This window comes from Diplodia corticola (assembly GCF_001883845.1).
Source record: "Diplodia corticola strain CBS 112549 chromosome Unknown scaffold6, whole genome shotgun sequence".
Lineage (NCBI taxonomy): Eukaryota > Fungi > Ascomycota > Dothideomycetes > Botryosphaeriales > Botryosphaeriaceae > Diplodia > Diplodia corticola.
Window position 1 is genome coordinate 342,980 of NW_017971485.1, and position 14,863 is coordinate 357,842.

At 58.8% G+C, this 14,863-nt stretch overlaps 7 protein-coding genes across 7 annotated transcripts; 3 read left to right on the forward strand and 4 right to left on the reverse strand.

The window, feature by feature from the left end:
• Nucleotides 1–1,438: 1,438 nt before the first annotated feature.
• Nucleotides 1,439–3,333, forward strand: BKCO1_6000123 (sh3 domain protein; the record flags this gene model as incomplete). Its single annotated transcript, XM_020277765.1, has 5 exons — nucleotides 1,439–1,611; nucleotides 1,674–1,757; nucleotides 1,811–1,973; nucleotides 2,023–3,177; nucleotides 3,238–3,333. 5 exons carry the CDS (start codon nucleotides 1,439–1,441, stop codon nucleotides 3,331–3,333), a joined length of 1,671 nt encoding a protein of 556 aa, XP_020133796.1.
• A 1,292-nt stretch (nucleotides 3,334–4,625) lies between these two features.
• BKCO1_6000124 (short chain dehydrogenase reductase family) lies at nucleotides 4,626–5,998 on the forward strand (the record flags this gene model as incomplete). The annotated part of the gene is made up of 2 exons (XM_020277766.1): nucleotides 4,626–4,802; nucleotides 4,856–5,998. 2 exons carry the CDS (start codon nucleotides 4,626–4,628, stop codon nucleotides 5,996–5,998), a joined length of 1,320 nt encoding a protein of 439 aa, XP_020133886.1.
• Nucleotides 5,999–6,611: 613 nt separating this feature from the next.
• On the reverse strand, nucleotides 6,612–7,240 carry BKCO1_6000125 (peptidyl-prolyl cis-trans isomerase-like 3; the record flags this gene model as incomplete). The annotated part of the gene is made up of 3 exons (XM_020277767.1): nucleotides 6,612–7,031; nucleotides 7,105–7,170; nucleotides 7,229–7,240. The coding sequence occupies 3 exons, from the start codon at nucleotides 7,238–7,240 to the stop codon at nucleotides 6,612–6,614; spliced, it is 498 nt and encodes a 165-aa protein (XP_020133800.1).
• A 619-nt stretch (nucleotides 7,241–7,859) lies between these two features.
• Nucleotides 7,860–9,189, forward strand: BKCO1_6000126 (arrestin domain protein; the record flags this gene model as incomplete). The annotated part of the gene is made up of 3 exons (XM_020277768.1): nucleotides 7,860–7,937; nucleotides 8,008–8,892; nucleotides 8,947–9,189. 3 exons carry the CDS (start codon nucleotides 7,860–7,862, stop codon nucleotides 9,187–9,189), a joined length of 1,206 nt encoding a protein of 401 aa, XP_020133798.1.
• A 635-nt stretch (nucleotides 9,190–9,824) lies between these two features.
• On the reverse strand, nucleotides 9,825–10,209 carry BKCO1_6000127 (uncharacterized protein; the record flags this gene model as incomplete). Its single annotated transcript, XM_020277769.1, has 2 exons — nucleotides 9,825–10,103; nucleotides 10,174–10,209. The coding sequence occupies 2 exons, from the start codon at nucleotides 10,207–10,209 to the stop codon at nucleotides 9,825–9,827; spliced, it is 315 nt and encodes a 104-aa protein (XP_020133799.1).
• A 593-nt stretch (nucleotides 10,210–10,802) lies between these two features.
• Nucleotides 10,803–12,401, reverse strand: BKCO1_6000128 (ring finger domain protein; the record flags this gene model as incomplete). Its single annotated transcript, XM_020277770.1, has 7 exons — nucleotides 10,803–11,491; nucleotides 11,553–11,589; nucleotides 11,643–11,736; nucleotides 11,790–11,899; nucleotides 11,953–12,011; nucleotides 12,062–12,272; nucleotides 12,324–12,401. The coding sequence occupies 7 exons, from the start codon at nucleotides 12,399–12,401 to the stop codon at nucleotides 10,803–10,805; spliced, it is 1,278 nt and encodes a 425-aa protein (XP_020133914.1).
• Nucleotides 12,402–13,541: 1,140 nt separating this feature from the next.
• Nucleotides 13,542–14,843, reverse strand: BKCO1_6000129 (putative cobyrinic acid-diamide synthase; the record flags this gene model as incomplete). Its single annotated transcript, XM_020277771.1, has 5 exons — nucleotides 13,542–13,714; nucleotides 13,767–13,889; nucleotides 13,941–14,172; nucleotides 14,228–14,382; nucleotides 14,429–14,843. The coding sequence occupies 5 exons, from the start codon at nucleotides 14,841–14,843 to the stop codon at nucleotides 13,542–13,544; spliced, it is 1,098 nt and encodes a 365-aa protein (XP_020133915.1).
• Nucleotides 14,844–14,863: the final 20 nt, after the last annotated feature.

Genomic DNA, 14,863 nt, shown 5'->3' on the forward strand with positions numbered 1-14,863 from the left:
GTCCAACGGCCATCTCTAACCAGGATTTTGTAGCGTGCACGCACTAGGTATTTTGAAGCCCTGACGATCGCCAAAGACAGCCAAGTCTGGTGAGCTGCGATTGATCATGCTGAGTGCAGTGATGTTCTGCTAGGGAGGCACCGTGTTTGTGCAATCGAGTTCAATAATGCGGGCAGAGCCGGGCTTTAAATTACGACTGGGCCTCTGACACGTCTTGAAACACGCCACTTGAGTCAGCGAGTATGCATTAGGCATTGTGCTTGTTTCTAAATAGGGATTTTCGGTTTTGTTCGGGCGATGTCGATCTAACAGTAATGCTCGCCCGGACTGCGAGTGTTGCTATGCGATTGATAGGCTCGCTCGCAGTGGTTGACAGCTACTGGTGACACGCTTCAAAACCACAGGACCGGTGTTCAAGCAACGTGGGCCATGGTAGTGTACCACTAAAGAGGTTGGATGATGACTGTGCCGTGGCGCAGTGCTCGGATAGCCACAGCCACGGCTCTTCCCGCATGGTCTGCCCACCGGCCTCGGGTGGGCAGGGCCGCAGCCCGCAATAGGATGAGGTGGTCGGGAAAATGCTGCTGTAGCGGCTGCTTGCAACCGGCTTTCTTTTGTGGAAGCACGGACAGCGGGCGATGGTGGGCGGCAGCGGATCTGGATCTTCAGACGACAAAGGCCCCGGGCGCAGAGGCGTTTTTGGGGGCTAGCGGATCGCCTGAGCCCGAATCGGGAGCAGCAGAGCAGTAGCGCAGCGGGGAGGCGGCGGCGGTCATTGGGCCGTGCGCTGCGGCTCTCCGCTGCATCAGCGTCAACCTCCACCCTCGCGTCCCGGCACGACACAGCGGTGACCCAGCGGTGACCCAGCGGTGACCCAGCGGTGACCCAGCGGTGATCCAGCGCTTCAGCAGCGGGCGGTGGAGGGCGTGCGGTGCTGGTGCTGGAACGGCCGGGCGAACGGGCGGATAGCCAGCGGGCGCGCGCCGGGCGCAGAGCTGTAGCTGCTCCGTACAGCGCAATTTCCCACGCGACAACGGCGCCAGGGGCTCCCGGCGGCCAGCCAATCCCACGCGGCACGGCGTCGACGCCCGCAAGCTGCTCATTTTGTGCCTGCGTCCGCTGCGCTTGCCTGCGCCGGGCGTGTGCACCCGCGCACCGCGCACGTCGCACGTCGCCAGTCCTTTGCCGCTCCTGCCTCCCACTGTCTCTCTCTCTTCTTGTCTCGGCCAGCCCGCCGTCGGACGCTTCCTACCCAGTCACTCGTTCAGTGTCCCCGCGCGCCCAAGCCGCCCACCTCACGCCGCCCCAGACACACACTCCTCCCGACCCGACGCCCGACACCGCCCGACCGCCGGCTGTCCACGAGTGATGGAGTTTTGACCGACCACGGCCACCCTTCTGCACCGCCGCCGTGTGACGGACGCGTCCGACCACCGCCATGTCGTCCTGTCGCCTGCGGCCAACGACCGCCTTCGCCACGGCCGTCCTGCTGTCGCTCGCCGGCGCCGCCATGGCCGAGAACTCGGCCTGCATTTCTCTATCCGGCTCCACCAAGTGCCCTGCCTTCAGCGAATCTTCCATTTCCACCGGCGATGCCCTGACCGGTCTCTTGTGCGCCGCCTCTGACTGTCCTCGCCGTCCGGCTGGCCCTGGCTGACTCTGCGTTTTCCCAGTCCATTTCTCGCATACGTATCTGACACGGACTCGTTTGACCAGTATCTCGCTGCTTATGTCCAAGACGGCTTTGTACAACAGAGGTACGTGCCCTCAATGGCCTGGCCCCGCTCCTGCTCACCCTCACGTCTGCCAGATACGTCCAGCTGCTGGGTTGCTCCAACATCGACTCTGACAACACCACCGACGTCTACGCCAGATACACTACTAGCGTATTGTGTAATACTATTGTACAGAACTCAATTGACGACTGCTCCTTGTCCGACGATCAGTCCCGTCCGCTCTGCGCTGATACCTGCGTATGCACCGCCCCAGCCAGCTCTGCAATCCAGCCACTGACCGCCATAGGCCGAGTATGCCATCAGCGAGCAAGAAATCGCATCTGCTCCAGAGCTTTGCGGAACGACGAGTGACAATGTCAACACGCAAATCCGTGCCGACTTCACCAACTGCGCTCTTCCCGCCAATGCCCTCACCGGCACCTGCATATCAGGCGTCGAAAATGAGGCCGACAACTGCGGCTATATGGACAACCTCCAAGGCCTGTGCTCCTTCTGCGCCTCTAGCTCCCCGAACGCAACCGATTCGTGCTGCAACAACTCCAACGTGAACGAACGTTGTCAAAATGTGGACCTGCCAACAACGACATCCATGCCGCCACTTTTCACGACCTCTACAGCAGGAGCCAACCCAACCGCAACGTCTTCTGCAGGGAATGGTAGCGGTGTTCGGCGCGGCCTCTCCCCGGGTCAGATTGCTGGCATCGTCATTGGCGCTGTTCTGGGCGCTGCCCTCCTCTTGGCTCTCATGATTTGCGCCTGTATTATCCTTCGACGACGTCGGGCAAGCCAAGTCAGCAGCGTCTTCAATACACCTTCGCCTTCGCGTGGAAACACAGCCGCACCGGCCATGTCGTACTCTAATATACGCGAGCAGCCATCCATTCCCCCTACTGGTCGCGTTGCTCGCATGAACGCCCTCGAAGAGACGTCGAGTTCCGACCCATACAGCAGCCCTCGTGTAGGCCACAGGTATGGTGAATCTGATGGGTCCGGGGAAAGTCCGCGCTCTGTGGTTGTTGCCGCCGGAAGGCTGCCAAAACGCAACGGCTCTCTTTCGAGCTCATCCAGGCTTAACATCGGGGATGATCCCTACTCTCCCGAACAAAACAGCAACGACGAGTTTTCGTCACCAGAGATGGGTAGTGGTCAGTCGGAGCAGCTTCCGTTCTTCAAGGATTACTATTCGCAGGACGAGATCATGCCTGGTGACTCGGTCGCTGTCTTGTGGGCGTACCAGCCCCGCGCCAACGACGAGTTCGAGCTGGAGAGAGGCGAAATGATCAAAGTTATGGGTATATGGGATGATGGATGGGCTACCGGAATGAAGATAACACAAACCGCCGAAGACTGGGATGCAAACAGAAAAATTCAGAGGGACAGTGGTATGTCAAACGGCAGTCAGCGTCCAGTGGAGGCTGTGGGAGAGGTGAAGGCCTTCCCGGTAAGTTTGAACAAATTTCCACATCCAGTTTGCCACCGACCATACTGACTTCAATCAAAGCTTGTCTGCGTTTGTTTGCCTCAGCACTGGAGGAAAACAATAGACGGCGATTCCTCCGCGGGCGATTCTGACAGGCCGCCGCCTCACAGCCCTTGAGCGACCGCTCTCCGCTTCTCACGCAAAGGGGCGTCCCTTACTTTTCATGCCGGTACGATGATGGCGTTCATGTTCTTACTTCTTCTGAGACCAACGCACCGCACACGCACTGGAGGACTCTACTGCATCCACGCACCAAACTCCAAACTGGCGTCCCGCCGCCCGAATTCAACCAGCGGAATTTTGTTCAATGAGGGCAGGAGCAGCGAGCGCTTGCGCCAGCCTCTCCCAGCTCTCTCTCTGGAGACATCGATATCCTTTTCTTCGCATACTTAAAGATCAACACCCTTCTTCTTTTCTTCTCTCTTGTTGAGCGTTCGATACCCCCACGCAGGAGCCGTGGCAGTCTAGTTTGTAGAGGCTTGTACTATTCGCGTTTGCTTTAGTTGTCCGCATATCCCGACAACACTGGCCTATGGCATGCTATGCATGACCTGGCGTTTAATATCCACCTTTCCCCATTCACGGTACACGGTGCACGGCTTCTTTCATACTTTTTTCCTTTCTTCACAGGCGGTTGAGGGACCGTTCTACGAACGCGCGAGTCAGTCAACCTGCCATATATCAGCCAGACAGTGCGGTTGACTAAAGCTATCTGGACCGATGCTTTGGAGAACCCCGAAGAGTTTTGTGATCCGAGAATTTGGAAAGAGGGCAAAGGTTCCCGGTTCAGAAAGCCAGAGGCCAAACTTGATCATTGTATACACACCACCCCGCCCTTCTCGTCTGGTTCAAACGCCAGAGTCTTTGGATGGATTGAAGTTTTGGTTGGAGTTCGCAAAGGTAGTGCAGAAAGATGTGGAGTACCGCGGTGCAACTGTACATACACTGTTTTCGGTTAGTGGCTGTTAGGTGCCTAATAAGCGCTCTATCTGTCGCATGCTGTATCGTACGATACCTTCAACCATGCTTTGGAGCGACCTGCGCCGCTGTCACAGACGCACCAAAGAGCAACTACCTAGAGAAATACCACGTAGGAGCTCAATTTCGCTTTCGGCTTGATTTCAAATGCTTCCGCGTGGCTACAGAATTCCCGAATCCCCGGTGCAAATTGAAGCATGGCCGGACACACTTCTTGGAATGATTAATTGCTGAGTGTGAGCAACCTCAGAGGTCGATGTTGGCCTCAGGCGGGAATGTGCCGCGATGGATCCGGGCCGCCACAAAGTCCGGATCTACGCGCGATAAGACAGCCGTTTCCTATCGTGGCCTAGGGCGGCCCCCTCGGCCTGCGTCAGCGTCGTCGCTCGCCGCGCATCGCCGAAAGTTACGTCTCCTCTCCCCCGTTCGCAATGCCCGTCTACATTGCCGTCCAGGCCCTGTTCGACGGCCTAGGGAGCATTCCCTATGCCTGGACAATCGTCAAAGCCCTCCCATGGCTCGCCCTCCTGGTCTTGCTGAAGCGCTACTTTGGGGGTGCTGTCAACACCTCCGAGCGTAACATGCACTCCAAGGTTGTCATGATAACGGTACGTCTTGCGCCCCGCCTATCCCGCCCGCTGCTAACGGCTTCGCTGCGCAGGGAGGCACCGCCGGTATAGGAGCCCAGGTTGCCCGCGAACTGGCCACCCGCGGAGCCCAACTCGTGCTCCTCACCCAGCATGAGCTGACCGATCCTTTTGTCGTCGACTACATCGATGACTTGCGGGCGACGACGAACAACTTCCTCATTACTGCCGAGCAGGTCGACCTCTCATCGCTCCACAGCATCCGCAAATTCGCGACCAAGTGGGTTGACAATGCTCCTCCGCGCCGCCTGGACATGATCATCCTCTGCGCCAACACATTCACCCCGGCCGGCGCCAAGGTTAGAACGACCGAGGATGGTCTGGAAGAGAGCTGGGGCGTCAATTACATCGCAAACTTCCATCTGTTGAGCATTCTCAGTCCCGCCCTGCGCGCCCAGCCCCCGGACCGCGATGTTCGCATCCTCTTCAGCACGTGCAGCTCCTACATGGGTGGACAGCTGCCCGACTTCTCCTCCAACGGCGAAGAGAAAAACAAGAACAAAGCCAGCAAGTCGAAGAAAACCGGCCAGTCCAAGCAGGTCCTGGAATTCAACGCCTCCTCGGCCGATGCTACTTCAAAGCTCGCTTCCATGGTCTTCGCCTCGGCCTTTCAAAAGCACCTGTCCGCCTATGACCGACCGGATAAGTTTCCCATGAACTCCCGCGTCTTTGTCATCGATCCGGGCTGGACGAGAACTCCTGGGATGCGTCGGCACCTCACTTTTGGAAGCCTGTGGGGACTGGCACTATACCTGGTTATGTGGCCCTTCTGGTGGCTTGTCTTGAAAAGCCCAGACCAAGGAGCACAGACCTACCTGTACGCAGCGATGGAGGCCCAGCTGGGAAAGGCTGCGGGAGGAAAGTTTCTGAAGGAATGTAGGGAGGTGCGGTTTATGCGTGGGGAAATCGAGGATGAAAAGGTGCAACAAGGCCTCTGGCAAGCCAGCGAACGGACCATCGAGGAGCTTGAGAAGAGGGGGGCCATGACACGTGCTCAGCAGAAGAAAAAGGGAGAGGACGCGGAGAAGGCAAAGAAGCAGGCCGAGGAACTGGCAGCGTTGGACGAGCTGGTCAAAACGGCCAAGGCCGCGAAAGAGCAGGATTCAAAGAAGGAAAACAAGCCTGGTTCGAAGCGGAACAAGAAGTCGGATAAGTAGCGCCTTCTGCGGGAGTCAGGCGCTAAGTCAGCCACAAGGCGAATGCAAGCGCCAATTGTGTCGCACATGCATCGGGACGTGCGGGTAACATCGTACGCAGAGTGACGTGTCAGATCCGAGACGAGAGCGTCTCTAACCTCTGCGCTGCTGGGCTTTGCTTGTGCTGGACATGGCCACCATGTCTGAACGCTGATGCCATAAAACAGATAGACTTTTTTTTTTCGTCACGGCAAACAAGCAGAAGAGTGGTTGCACCGTACCTGAGGCCGTGATGTCGCTGGGCGAGCTGGTAAAAGTAGCTTACATGCATGCATTACTGTCTTCTACCTCAAATGCCCAGCCAATCGGACGAGGTGGGTTCGAAAGAGGGACAGCGCGCGCCATAGCGGGAGAATGTCCGTTATAACTTTAATGGATGGTACGCCGGATGAGGCCCCAGGCCCCATGGCTCAATCGAGCGCAAAGCTGCCAACTTCATCCCCAAGCCTTGCTTGCATCCAGAGGCGAAGACTGCAGCGAGCACTGGAGACACGGCAGCCCTCGAATTTGGCGCGCGTGTCAGCCGGCATCGTGGGCCAGGGCAGTGTCTCTCGGCAGCAATGGCATTGTGGGCTCATCCAGCCAAAGGATTCGCGTGGATGGTCACGTTCTTGATGGTGACGCGCTGCTTCGGGCGACCTTTCTTGTCGACATCCAGGCCCTCCAGCTGGTCCAGCACATCGTCACCCTCAATGAGGCGGCCGAAGACGGTGTTCTTGCCATCCAGATGGGGGGCTGGGGCAAAGCAGATGAAGAACTGGCTGCCGTTGGTGTCGGGCCCCTTGTTTGCCATGCTTACGATGCCGCGGGCATTGTGGCGCAAGGCGGGCCTGATCTCGTCCTCGAACAGGCGGTCCGGGGTGGTGAAGACGGAGACGGAGCTCTTGGACTTGGGGTCGGTGGCGGGGCTGCCGGTCTGCACCATGAAGGAGGGGATCAGGCGGTGGAAGGGCGAGGCGTCGTACTGGCCGGAGGCGCACAGGGCGAGGAAGTTCTGCGGCAGTGGCATCAGCGGGGGCGTGGGCGTGGGCGGGGCGGGGGCAGCGCTGCGGCACTGCGGCGCGCACCTCGGCGGTCTTGGGCACGCTCTCGCAGAACAGCTCGATCTTCAGATCACCGAGGTCGGAGTGCAGCTGCAGCGGGGTCAGCAGCAGCAGCTGGGAGGCTGGGAGCAGCGGGCGGGCGGCGTACCGTGACGGACATGGCGGCGCAGGGCGAGTGGCATCCCGTCGGGCGCAGCGCTGACGCAGTGACGTGAGGGCGAAGACTTCTGGCGGCGCGGTCAGCAGGCGGCCGCAGCGCAGCGCAGCGCTGGCCAAGTGTTTGATCGCTCCGCTGCGCTTGGAGCCCGTCCCTGCGCTCGCCGACCCGCCAACCGCAGCCGTCGAATCGCATCGTGACACCCTCTCCCGCCCGCGGCCTGGCTCAGAGCTGCCTGCGTCCCGTCAGCGCCACAGCCTACACCTCTCCCCCATCGCGACCCGCCAGGCCCGTCCTCTGCACCCCCCGTCCGCCCCGGCCACCGCGCGCCCGCCCGCCCGCCCACGCCGGAGCTCGACGCTCCAGAGCGCCCGATCCCAGGCCCGCTGCCTGCCCGCTGCCTGCCCGCCCACGCCAGCCTCGCGCGCATCCGCCTGAGCCTCCGCCTGAGCCAGCTCCGCAGCCCTAACCACGTCGCATCCCACTCAGACCTGTCGCACCTCCAGGCACCGCCCGACCGCCCGCCTTGCTTCAAGAGCTGGCGTTCCACGCCGAGCAGCGGTGCTCTCCCATGCCGTCCCTACCGCTGCCCAGCGCCCAAGCTCGCCTGTGAACCGCAGCCATGGCCGCCTTCGTGCGCGTCTCTGGCCCGCCCAACAGCAACTTCCTGGTCGGCTACCCTGGTATATCAGCAACATTGGTGCGTCCGCCCGCCTGCTCTGACCGCTTGCAATTGCGACCTTTGCTGACCCTCTCTCCCCGCGCCCCAGCCGCGACTGGAGGGCAAGGTCGAGATACGGCCCTTGGTCGGCGTCTCTGCCCCCGTCGCCGTCTCGCTCGTCACCATCGCCCTGCAGCGCCGCGAGAGCATACATCCCGCCGCCGACTCGGTCACCAAGAAGCACCTCGCCGCCCCGCGGAAGGAGATTGTGGACATTGTGGGCAAGGAGATGCTGCTGTACCGGTCACCGCTGGGTCGCGAGGCGGAAAGCATCCTGGCCATGGACCTGCCCTTTGTAATTTTTATTCCCTACGGCCGCGGCGGCGAGGAGATTGCGCGCAGGGTGCCGCCTGCAAGTCTGCAATTGCCCAGCCGCACCGCCGAAACGTACTACGAGCTGGTTGTGACGGTGCAACAAGGCGCCCAGGAACAGAAGAAATACGCCTTCCCCGTCCCCATAGCGCGATACGACACCCTGTCCACCTTTGGCATGTACAACAGGCCCGAGTCCGCGGAGCGCGTGTCGGACCATCTCGTCACTCTCGGCATCTCGCTCCCGCGCTGGTCCTACGGACCGCTAGATCCCGTAAGCGTCTACATCAGGCTCTCCCCGAATCCCGATTGGATGGCCAAGGCCAAAAAAGTCACCATCCAGAAGATTACTGTCGGCATAGATGAGGAGATCATCTACAATCACGAGGGCGATGAGCCCACGCGCAAAGTAAAGTGCTTGACCAAAACCACCCAAGCCGTGGGCGTCAAGATGCCCGAAGCCGGTTATTTCACCAACCTCGGCCTGGTATTCCCAGCAAAAGACTACAGAGATAGCGAGGGGGTCATGCCCCGGGGGAATTCCAAGTTCCCCATGTACGGCGTGAGCGGCTTCACAACAACGGGGACGCTATACAAGATCGAGTACTATTTGACAGTTAAGGTATGCACTCTCTTCCCATCGCCATGGCTAACCTTGTCCGCTAATGCGCAGCAGGCTCAAATGTCAGCGGCCAAGGACATATTACTCCGGCAACCCATTGTCGTTTGTCCGTTTGACCATGCCGGATGCAAGCAAGAGATGGAGGCGATTGAGCAGGCGGCGAAAGATGCCGCGCACGTCAGCCCGGACAACCCGATGCTCCCTGCAGCCCACATTGTCAAGGCCACCGATGCGATGGGACTTGCCTCGCTGGGGATGGCATACGTTGGCGGACAGCGAAAACCGCTCATCGACTGAGGCAGCAATGACTGTGAATGGAAACTTTAGATTCTCGGGCCGGTGCTGGAACCCGCACGGCGGCCATAATTACGATACGATCAAGAGGATGATGCAAGGACTTTTCGACGATGAACTAGCACGGATCGACCAATACCCGCGCAACAAGCGCTCGAAGTTTGGCAGCAGACGTTTTACGCGACTTTCAGGACGTTTTTATTTTCACGACGGGATTGCCGGTTTGAAGCAGGTCGGCGAGCGCAGGGCGGCGGGATGTCTGGTACATGCCAAGGCAGGCTTCACACGGATTCCACACCTGTTACAGGACCCGCCCTCGAGGACCACCGAGGAAAGAAGTCATTTTTTTTCGTTTTTGGTTCTGCTATTCTTTTGGACTGGATACCAGCATTGCATGGAGTTCTCGTGTGCTTTTGTTTCCCGGCCGCTTGCTTATCGGAGGAGAGACGGTTCTGGAGTCCGGTGTCCGGTGCCCGGCGCCCTGAACAGCTGAGCAGCTGACGAGTTATGGGATGGCTCCACACTACCTACTCATTCTCTTCTCTTTTTTGGGGAAAAAGGCAGTCCACCCGGTGAAAGCTGGCTCTCCTTAGTCTTACGCGGCTTCCCGCACGCTTAATGCAATAAACCATTTAGTTTCACTGAGCGTAACCCGCACCCTGGGGGCGCGGCCGAAAGGCGAGATTGAAGACATGCTGCTGCTGCTGCTGCTGCTGCTGCTGCTGTTGTTGTTGTTGCTCAGGAGCACTAGCGGGGTGGTTGGCAACGCCGGCAGGCGGAGCCTCCGTCTCCTGCGCGGTGGCGGCGGCGGATGCAGCCGAAGACGAGATGTAGGCGTCGATCCAGGCCTTCATCTCGCGATATTTGGCGCTGTCCTCGCCAAACGTGGCTTTGGCATTGCGGAGACTGGTCAGGAGCTTCGCCAAGAAAAAAGTCAGAGGGACGGGCGAAGGGGGAAATAATGGGGGCCGCCGGCCTTCAACTCACTGACGAAAGAATGTCGAGCTGATCATCGGGGGCCATTTTCTGCGTCGATGGGGGGAAGAGAGAGAGAGAGAAAAAAAAGGGGGGAGGACGTAGGATTCGAGCGGTGAGGTTGGGGGCGGGGCGAGAAAGGGCTGCCGCCGCTGATGCTGATGCTGTTGCCGCTGCCGCGTGGATGGAGACGCCAACGCAAGCCGTAAGCTGGCGCAAAGTGGGTCGTAATATGCGGGAGGTGAGCCAGGTGTTGGGAAAAATCGTCGGGAGGGGAGGGGGGGGCCGCATCATTTTCGCAAGGCACTTTTTGTCCAGGCCGACACGGCAGTAGGTACCTAGTAAGCGGCGAGCCTTGCGCACGTGCTCCCGCCTCACGGTCGCGCGTGCCTCGCCCGCGCGCGTCTGGATGCTGGGTAGGGTAGGTGGGTTCTTGCTTGCTTACCGCTTTGGGTTGCATGACCCTATATCTATCCCTCACCTTCGCACTGCATCTCCACCAACACAGGCTCGTTTTGTGTTGCCATGGCTTCCTCTTTTCGTTCAACACGCGGCCCGCTCTTCGCTCGAGCTATCCGTCATAAGGCTATATATAAATTAAATTTTTTTTTTTTGATAAGGAAACAACATGCGCTACGTGATCACACCCGATTTACGATTCCATCTGTACTACTGCAGCCTCGACTGCCTGACCCGGACTCTGGCTCTGCACTGGACTCGCTCCGGTCGCTGTGGTTGTCGCTCTCAATCTTCAAGATACGCTCGGTCCTGACAACAATGCGATCCATGGCGATGTCCTCAGGATTGGGTTGGTCGTTGCCAGCACAGCACTGTGTCTTGATGCTGGCCTTTGCGTCCCAGCCGGTTTTGTGGTGGGCAGGACAACGCGAGTCCCGCCGCAGACCGCCCACATTCGCTTTGGTCTCGGGATGGCCACTGTGCACCGAGCTGTTTGCCGTCGGAAACGTGCCGTTTCGGGAAGGTCGGTTAGCAATGGTCCCAGAGTCGTTGTTGCGGTTCTGCTCGCGGGCGTAGCTACTGTCGGTCGTGGATTTGTCGAAGCTTGTGACCCAGTGGAGCACGAGGACGGAGAACAGGACTATCGCCATGGCGCTTAGCTGGAGGAAACGGGAGATGCAATGCGCGGGTGAGTGTGGCCTACTGTCGGCGTTGCAGCACATCAGGCATATCCAGCCCGGCTCTCCCTTCAGAGCCATCAAGACGGTGAGATTCACAACACTGGAGATAAGTGTTGCGCAGCTGCCCACAAAGGTACGGAGGGCCATGATACGGAGGGATTTGTTGGTATTATGCTGGTACGAAAAAAGCCCTGATAGCCAGGTGAGTGCAATGCCTCGGCTTGCTCTGCTTTCCCCTTCTCAATGACTTACGACGAAGCGGTATGATGAAGAGGGCAGTAAGATAGACCTGCATCTGTCAGCTAATGCGGCGGTTCGAGGAGTACCAGCGAATTGACTGACATTAATGACGACATCGAAGATGATGAGAGGCATCATGGCTTTCTTTTGCATGCCAATGATACAAGTGCCCATGTCGTCGATGTAGGCAATTTTCCTACACGACCAGCTTCAGATGAAAGCTCCGAGGAAGATGCGGCGCGAACATACCAGACAAAGTTCAGGATCACTATGCCAACGTAAGGGGTAATCAGTCCGAATGCGTTGAAGACATACAGCCTGTCGCTGAGTCTCGGCTTGTGGCTGCCACGGACGATGTACTATTTCGAAGGGTCAGCACATGCACCGGAAAAGGAGGCGTGGGCATGCATACGGCTTTTTCGACCAGGAAGGTGTAGATGAAGACCTTGGTGCTCATGTAACAGACGAGGCCTGCGAGGTGTTAGATGGCGGGGCTGGAGTGGTGGCTAAGGGCTGCGCACATAGCAGAATCGCACCCTCGCAGATGCCTTGCGATTCATTGATGCCGATGTCCTTGAACATTGCCGTGACAAAGACGAAGAGGAAAGAGTCAAAGTAGATGATGATGATCAGCCAGCCCGTGATGGGCAGCCGGCTCCACCTCCCGACGTTCTCAACACGGCGAGTGATGCAGATGGCGAGGATAGTGAGCGTGACGAGAGAGAGAACCATCTAGCCAAGGGTCAGCGAAGCGGAACGGAGGACAGAGGGAGACGGTCGCACTGATATGACCCTCCCGCCCAAGGGAATGGCAGCGGGAGCCGACTCATCTCTCAGCGCAAGAAAGGCATGCGGACTCATGGTTTCGAGAATCTATAGTGCGGGACCGGCGAAGAGCCAGAGGAACAGAAGAAAATAAGGCCAAGGACCAGTGGAGGTGAGCAGTCCACAGCACATGACACCGGCGGTGGGAACAGGTTGACGCAAACTTCAAACAACGACATGGCTGGGAAGGCCGGCATGGGAATCTGCACGAGAGCAAGCCGTTAGTGTGCGGGTAAGCTCACCTTGGCAAAGTCAGAATGCGAAGGGCTGCTAGGATAGGCCGAGCGGGAGCGTGGGTGGCGAGGATCCGCAACGGCATCGGGAGGGCGTAGCCCAGCAAGCTAGACTGACGTATGCCAGGTCGCGACACTACTGCAGATGCATCACGAACACGCACCGGAGCCGGAAGCGGCTGGATTGGTCTTACGGCGCTGCTTCGACCGGGTGGGCGGCAATAGCAAATCCACAGCATCCCATGGCAGGCGGCAGCAGCGCGAGGGAGACAAATGCCAGCACGCCACGGGTGTAGCGGAGGCAGCACCGAAGACAGCTGGGGGCATGCTGGAAGAAGAGAGCTGCAGGTAGCGCCGCAGAGCCGCCGATGACATTCGCATGTGCCGCAGCAAGCTTTCATGCATGCGCGCATGGCCGACGTGGCAGCTGCATATTAGCATCCTCGTCGATCCGGCGAAGCTGCACATCGGCTGTTTCTGACGTCGAGCCAACGGCCCTCGGCCCTTCCCCCGCGTGAAACACTCATTCCCATGCATCAGACTCTCCGTTCCCGCACCTTGGCACATCATCTTGACTCGGATCCCTGAATCCTCAACCTTCTTCTCGAACGTCCAATTGCCACAGTGCATGCCATCGCTCCAATCAAGTCACTCGCTCCTTGCTCGTTCCCTCTCTTGAACGTTATCTGCTGTATTTCACGACTGCCAGCCGGATCGTCGAGCGCTTTCCTGTGCTCCCCGAGCAATGCAGCCTAGCCAGGGAATCGAGTGTGCTATTTGTAGGCTCGACGTGCCCAACTCTTCGCATGGCGGCAGCCTCCAAATCCCGTCACGAGCACTCGAGTGCCAGTCATCACTCGGTCAGTGTGCATCTCCAACGCCGCGTGGCCCTCGGGTTGCATCCGTCCGGGATATCTGCTCCTCGGAAGCTCCCGTGACTTGGCTAATACCAGATGCTTCTCGTACGGTGGTGGGGGACCTGTTCCTTGCCGGCCTCCTCCAGCTCTTTCATGGTGTCGTAAAGGAAGAAATCGAGCAGAATGGCGTTCACCTTGGCTTCCGGATGGCACCGGACGATTTCTCGTCGGATCTGCTCTACACACCAGATGCTACACCCTACGCTCCTCTTTTTAGTGCGTCTTAGGTACATGGCGTCATCACTGCTTACCTCTTAGTTGAATCTCCCAGCTATGCCCTGGCTCAATCTCCTCCTTGTGGCGTATTCGCGCCTCAAGCGGTGGGCTGTACGAGATGCAACCGAGAGTATACAGCATCTGCGGAACACGGTAGTCTGCAGCTCCGTCAGCACAGAACCAGTCCGGCTCACTTTGGCGACACGTACCGGCAAACATAGTGATGGTGTCAATGTCATGGAACTCGCCATAGCTCTCGCCATCAAATGCGGCCCACAGGTCGGCCACGAGGATTTGCGCGCGCTTCAAGAGACGGACCGTCTTGCCCTCAAACTTGGCCTGATCCCGGAAACAGGCAAAGTGATCAGCGAGAAGGTTGACAAGCTTAGCCGCCGAGTTCTGGGCATCGGAGATCAGAGTGGCGATGCTTCCGTCGAATTGCTGTTGTTCGGCGGTGTGAGCGCGTGCCATGGAGTGCAGGGTCTAGGACACAAACTTCTTCGAGGACCTTGCCTGCTTCTCGCAGACACTGCAAGCGCTCGTTGAAGAGGGGGATCTCCTCCTCTGTCGCCGAGCTGAAGACAGTACGCAACACGTCTTCGGTACAAGCCTCCTCGTCGGCCCAGAAGGACGGGTCGGTGATGGGGATGTCTGGGCATCGTCAGGCAAGCACAGAATACGGAGCAGGCGGGCATACCGCCATCAAGAGCCCTCTGCAGAGCTGCAACTAGACTCCAGTAGCCGGTCCACTTTCTGCCCTTGTAGACGATGGAGAAGCAGTCGCCGGGGCCCTTGGCGGACCAAAACGAGAAGTTGAGCAGGTCCATGGTGAAGATGAAATTCACCGTGGCTTCGTCCTTGGTCTTGGGGTGCAACTCGTGCTCAGACCAAGTGCTGGTGCTGTACTCGCGCTCCCGCATCTGCTTCCAGATGGACGCGGCGGCCGTCTGGCAGCCCTTCATGTCGAGGGCGACATCAATACTGTTGTTGTAGATGAAATGGGCATGGTCCAGCACTTTGGTCTCGGCCGGGGCATTGGCATCTTTGGGGCCCAGGCCGAGGTGGGCGCGCAGGAGGGCGACGAGCTCGGGATCGGCCTCGTCGTCGGACATGGCGAGGGACGGCGGGTGTC